Below are 6,477 nucleotides of genomic sequence, written 5' to 3'. Positions count from 1 at the left end.
GCCTGGTGGTGGGTATTGAGGAGGGCACATTCTGCATGGAGCACTGGGTGTTATGCACAAACAATGAATCATGGAACACTTCATCTAAAACTAATGATGTAATGTATGGGGATTAACATAAGAATAAAAAAAAATAAATATATATAAAAAAAAAAGACTGCATTAACTTTATCCACACAATTCTTACAGCATCTGTTTCTTTCCATATTAAGAGAATCTTTGCCTGGGAAGGAGCCTCATTCATTCCTGCCTTCCTCCAGGGTGCCAAGCATAGCCCATGGAGCAATTCTCAACAAATGCTTACTGAATGATTACATGAATCTCTTTCCACACTGCAGTTAGTGATCTTCTCAAAACAGAAATCTCAGCATTTCCTGCCCTCTACTTAAAATGTTTCAGTGGCTTTCCATTGCTCTCAAATTAGAAATCAAAATCCTTACCATAGTGAACAAGGGCTTCCATCATCCTGGTCCCCAGTGAGGCCTCCAGCTCCACTTTGCTTTCTGCATTTCCTTCTCCACATCCCAGACATACTGGCCCTCCTTCAATTCCCTGCGTCTGCCACACTCTCTCCTGCTGTGAGGCCCTTGCCTGGAACACTCTGTCCTCCCCCACTTGCCTAGTCAACACTGGCTTCTCCTTCAGATCCCAACTTGAATTAGGGAAATCCTCCCTGACCTCCTCAGTCTAGGTCCGCTTCCTTTGTTACATGACCACTCACAGAACCATGTTCTCTTCCTTCGGAGCACTCACCTCAATTTGTAATTCTATGTCCTTTAGGATTATTCTTTGGTTCTTTGTCTCCCTCACAAAAGTCATAACTCCAGGAAAGCAGGGACCATATCTATTTAAACTTACCACTATAACTCCAGAGCTTAGCACTGTGCTTGGCATACAGGGGGCCCCCAATAAATATTTGATGAGTGGACAAGTACATACAAATTAACATTAAGGGAAAAAAGGGGAAATTATATCTGCAAGATGATCACAATCATGTAAATGCTATTAATATATAAAAATGAGAAGACGTGACAGACAACCAGAAATCGTGAAGTAGGGAGAAAGTTGTTAATTATATCTTCTCCTGTGGCCTTTTTAAGGAGGACAATTAAGACTTGGCATGATACAGGGTCACCTGGGTGGCTCAGTCGGTTAAGTGTCTGCCTTTGGCTCAGGTCATGACACCAGGGTCTTGGGATTGAGTCCTGCATCGGGCTCCCTGCTCAGCAGGGAATCTGCTTCTCCCTCTCTCTCTACCCCTTCCCCCTGCTCGTGCTCTCTCTCTCCCTCAAATAAATAAATAAAATCTTCAAAAAAAAAAAAAAAGACTTGGGAGTCATACAGAGTTAAGCTCAAGTCCTAGCCCTGCCATTTCACAGCTATGGACCCTGGCCAACCCATTTTACCTTTCTAAGCATCAGATTTCCCCAGACTAAGAAGGAGTAAAGGTATGTACCTCATGGGGTTGTTGGAAGGATTAAACAAGGTAACACATATAAAGTGCTTAGCACAAGCCCTACACATAACACACGAACTAGTTACTGCTAATATTTTTTTTATCACGAACATGTCCAGTTAGAATGCAAGCCTCTGAAAACAAAGAGGGTCTCAAAGTCTCCATATCACCCCCAGTTATATAGGCCTATCCCAGTGCTGTGTTCATAACAGGTCCTCTATAAACGTCTGCTGAATAAATGACCCTGAACACGTTTGGAATTCATCCTTTTCCTCTACCTAGCTGGGCAACCAGAACCTGATGGTTCAGAATCCGGAGATAAAAATAAAAGGCCTAAGTGAAGAATTTGTTTTTCACCCACAGCCAAGCTGCCAAAAGAGGAAGGATCTTGGTTACACAACGGTGGTGAGGAAAAGCAATTGTCAAGACACTTACCAGCAAAGTGTCCAGGGCATCAATTAGCGTCAGAGAAAAACTGTAAAAGGACAGAAATCCCAACTGCTTAGTAAGAAAATCAAACACAAGATAGTAAGGCTGCCCCAGATCAGAGACCCCAAAAAATAATAAGTGAGGCACAGCAATGCCTCTCCTATCTCGCTTCCAGTCACAACAGAGAAGCCAGACTGAAAATTGCCAAGAAGCTCTAACCCATTTAATGCACCTGGGAGGATGGGCTGATATTGCTCAACTGTGGTTAACCATATCATCTATATGGACCGGCATTCTTCTCTGCCATAGGGAGGCAGTGTAAGATTGTAGCTAAGGGCACAGGCTTTTCCACATCTAGGAATTTATCTCAATGTGTACAGAGCTGTATGTTTGAGAATGCTCATGGCAGTATTGTGTAGAATAGCAAAAAGTTAGAAGTAACCCAAACATACACACAGTTGAAGAGCGATTATCTAAATTGCAGTACATTTAAACAGTGCAAAACTATGAAGTTGTCAAAAAAGATTGTTATCAAGAGTTCTATGGGCTAATGTTAAAATATTCAAATTATATAGTTAAATGAAAAAGACAAGGAATAGGATAGGCAGTGAGGTATGCTTCTATCTGCATTTTCAAAAAGAGACATATAGACAGAAAGCAGATTAGCAGGTGTTTGGGCCAGTGGTGGTGGAGGGATCAACTATGAAGGGGCACAAGGGGACGTTTTAGCATGACAGAAATGTACTCTATCTTGGCTGTGATAGTGGCTACTATATGTTTTAAATGGGTTCATTTTATTATATGTAAGTTATGCCTTTACAAAGCTGATTTAAAAAGATACACATACACATACTTATACGATGGTATAAACAAAATATTTTGGGGAGGATACACAAGAAAGTCAACAGTAGTTGGAGTTGTAGGGTATGGGAGAGACTTACTTTATTGTATATGAGTTTGTACTGCTTGAATTTGCCATTTGCTTACTTCTCTTTTTTTTTTTTTTCAGCTAACAAAAGAAAACCAGCACAAATTTTGTTGAGTTAACTTCTCCCGTTCTTAGCATACTAATTTGTTAAGTGGAGAAAACAGCACTTAACTCCTAGGGGTGTTAAGAGAATTAAATGAGAAGACACAAGTAAAATGCTTAGCACAGTGTTTAATCGATGTCAGCCTCAGCTAAATGCAATGATTCTTCACTCACTCAGCAAGAAACAAGACAGAGAATTCCATCTCATGAATTTTTATTCTAGTGGAAGTGAGAAAGACAAACTCGCAGACAAGTGAAAATGATAATATCAGAGAGTGAGAAGTGCTACTAAATAAATAAATAAATAGGGTGATTTGTGAGAGTGACCTGTAGGGGGTGGGTGGTTAAGGGAGATGATGCTGAGGTGACATTTTGAGCTGAAATCTCAAGAAGCAGTCAGTAATGTGAGTGTGTTTCAGTTACTAACAACAAATGCTCTGAAGTTTCAAGTTTGGAAGAGTTACACCCCCTCCTGGGCCTGTTTGCCCAATTATAAAATGAGGGGTTGGGTCTTCTGACTTCTTGGAGCCCTTTCTCGATAGCCTAGGACTCCAGAGATTTGTCCATGTGTCCAAGTCCCCACTGCTGGTGCCTGTTACTGTCGTGGTTGGAGCCCAGAGGTCCAGTCCACCAGGCTAACCCAGGCTTTTTCCACGGTGGGATCCAACTTTCCAGGAGGCTGGGTGGATCCTGGCGGTGCTGCCCTGAATTGGAGGGAACGCGGCCTCACCCTCGCTAGGAGCTTTTCCGGAACTGGTGAGGAGGCCGTGAAGCCACCAGCCCCAGGAGACCCGCCCGCCTAGGGCCGGACTGCCACACCCAAGCCGCCCCCCTTCTCCTCCACTCGCACTACCTGCCCCAGGTGTCGTGCCCGTCACAGGTGAGAGGTCGCAGCTCGTCGTAGGGAAAGGCATTCTCCAGGTAGCTGTCGTAGGCGTGGTAGAACATGGCCTTGACTCGCTCCCTGGTGCGGGGTACAAGAAATAAGGCAGGGGAAAGGACAAATAGGGCGGAAAGTGGGAATTACCGCCTGAGCCCAGTGGCGGGGTCCGAGCAGGTCAGGGTGGGGGCTCCTGGGACTTAGGGAAAGGAAAGGGACCGGGTCTGCGCTTTCCCTTCCCCAACTATGGAAGTGCCAGGACTCTGACCCCCTTCACCTGTAGTGAGCGGGGTCGGGCGCGGTGCCATCCGGGCCTGGCGCACCATGGTGCAGGGGCAGCAGCGCACACAGGAGGCCGAGCGGGACCAGCAGCCGGAAACGCATAGAGCTCGTGTCCTGTCAGCGCCGCCGCCGCAGCAGCAGCCACCGCCACCCGCTCATCCTGGGAGCCTCTGCCGGTTGTTCCGGGAATCCGCGCCACTGCGCCTGCGCGCTGATGAATCAGTCACCCACTTCCGGACTACAAGTCCCAGAATATAATGGGAGGTGGAACCCAGGCAAAGAGCGTCTTGGGACATACAGTCCCTGAGGCGGAAAGGAACGTGGCTGAAAAACGGTGGCTGCTACAGATACTATAACTAATGTTTTAGTAACAGCATTTGTTGAGCACTTACTGTGTACTAAAACTGTACTGAACTCTTTAAATACTCTCAGTTCTGGAGGCCAGAAGTCTGAAATCAGTTTCACTGGACCAAAATTCCTCTGGAGGCTCAAGAGGAAAATATGCTCCTTGCCTCTCCAGCTTCTCCGGGAGAAGAGAAAGTTGCTGTATTCTTTAGCCTGGGGCCATATCTCTCCAATCTCTGCCTCTTCCTCTGTGGGTGTTTCTCACTACTCCCTCCGCTTGTCTCTTATAAGGACACTTGTGGTTGCATTTAGGTTCCACCTGAGTAATACAAGATAACACCCCCCCCCCCATCTCAAGATCCTTAACTCAATCACATTTGCAAAGACCTCCTTTCCAAATAGTGTAACATGTACAAATTACAGGGATTAGGACCTAATTATCTTTAGGGGCCATTTTCCGGCCTAACGCAGGTACTAAACATTTTTCAGGTCTGGGCTTTTCCGTGCTATAAAAGTTACCCAGGCTTCATCATCCTTCCCTATATACATCCTGTAGCTGATCTTTTTGTCTTTCATTCAAAATTCTAGTGTGGATAAAATGTTTCTGGAGGGAGGGGGGACAGGTTGCTGGATTTGGTAATGCTAGTTCTGTTTTTTAATGAGCAAGATTGAACTACTCATAATTTTTCTTTCTTTTTCTAGCTTGATTAAAATGTGCATTTTCTACACTGTCACAGAAAAATACAACCATGATTTATATTTTCACAATTTATGTGGTTGATTTCATGGTTCCCTCATGAGAAAAAACTTTTTTTTAGTCTATTGAAAGCACTAGGACTCTTGCCTCCCGACTCTACCTCTTACCCTGTAAGGTTGTAGTCCACCAGAGAAGTGTCAAACTTGAACATTTACTTGTGAAGAGATTCAGAGTGAGTTGCCTAACCTGTCTGAACCTTAATTTCCTGATCAAAAATGGAATTGACAGGGGCACGTGGGTGGCTCAGGTCATGATCCCAGGGTCCTGGGATCGAGCCCTGCATCAGGCTCCCTGCTCCGCGGGAAGCCTGCTTCTCCCTCTCCCACTCCCCCTACTTGTGTTCCCTCTCGCTGTCTCTCTCTCTGTCAAATAAATAAATAAAATCTTTAAAGAAAATGGAATTGACAATGCCATAAAAGATTTCTGGGGATTAAATGGGAAAAAAGGGAAATTTCTCAGCACAATGACTGGCACATATTAATTTCTTAATAAATATTTTCTTCCCTGCCCCCCTATTTCTCTTTAAAAACAAGGAGAGGTGTATTTATTAGTTCCATTTATTGAGCATCTGCCCCTATTTTTTCCCACATGTTTCTTCCTTTTTAAGCTTCTATTTAAATTCCAATTAGTTTACATACAATGTTCTATTAATTTCAGGTGTACAATATTGTGATTCAACAGTCCTATACAACACCCAGTGCTCATCACAAGTGCACTCCTTAATCCTCATTACCTATTTCACCCATCCCCACACCCACCTCCCCTCTGGTAACCAGTTTGTTCTCTATAGTTAAGAGTCTGGGGGCGCCTGGGTGGCTCAGTTGGTTAAGCGACTGCCTTCGGCTCAGGTCATGATCCTGGAGTCCAGGATCGAGTCCCGCATCGGGCTCCCTGCTCAGCGGGGAGTCTGCTTCTCCCTCTGACCCTCCCCTGTCTCATGCTCTCTCTCTCTATCTCATTCTCTCTCTCAAATAAATTAATAAAAAAAAAAAATTAAAAAAAAAAAAAGAGTCTGTTTCTTGGTTTGCCTCTCTCTTTTCTTTCCCTTTGCTCATTTGTTTTATTTCTTAAATTCTACATATGAGTAAAAACATATGGTATTTGTCTTTCTCTGCCTTATTTTGCTTAGCCTAATACTCTCTAGCTCCATCCATGTTGTCGCAAACGGCAAGATTTCATTCTTTGTTATGGATGAGTAATATCATATATATATGTAATATCATATATATATATATATATATATATCATGCAGAAGCTTTTTTAAAAAAGATTTTATTTATTTGAGAGAGAGAGAGCGC

The 6,477-nt window shown here is 43.8% G+C and overlaps 1 protein-coding gene across 2 annotated transcripts in view; it reads right to left on the bottom strand.

Moving 5' to 3' along the window:
* The window catches only part of EDEM2 (ER degradation enhancing alpha-mannosidase like protein 2), a 27,665-nt gene extending 23,399 nt beyond the window's left edge, over nt 1-4,266 (bottom strand). For both annotated transcript variants that reach the window (XM_081832922.1, XM_081832923.1), the window contains exons 1-3: nt 4,073-4,266; nt 3,769-3,879; nt 1,892-1,931 (exon numbers count right to left, since the gene is read on the bottom strand). In XM_081832922.1, coding sequence (XP_081689048.1) covers nt 1,892-1,931; nt 3,769-3,879; nt 4,073-4,179 — 258 coding nt within the window. In that variant the 5' untranslated portion in view covers nt 4,180-4,266. The remainder of the gene's footprint in view (nt 1-1,891; nt 1,932-3,768; nt 3,880-4,072) is intronic.
* Between the last annotated feature and the right edge of the window lie 2,211 nt (nt 4,267-6,477).

This window comes from Leptonychotes weddellii, chromosome 10 (genome assembly GCF_054177405.1).
Source record: "Leptonychotes weddellii isolate Sample4059 chromosome 10, ASM5417740v2, whole genome shotgun sequence".
Classification (NCBI taxonomy): Eukaryota; Metazoa; Chordata; class Mammalia; order Carnivora; family Phocidae; genus Leptonychotes; species Leptonychotes weddellii.
Note: the sequence above shows the minus strand (reverse complement) of the source record. Positions and strands in the feature narration are given on the sequence as shown.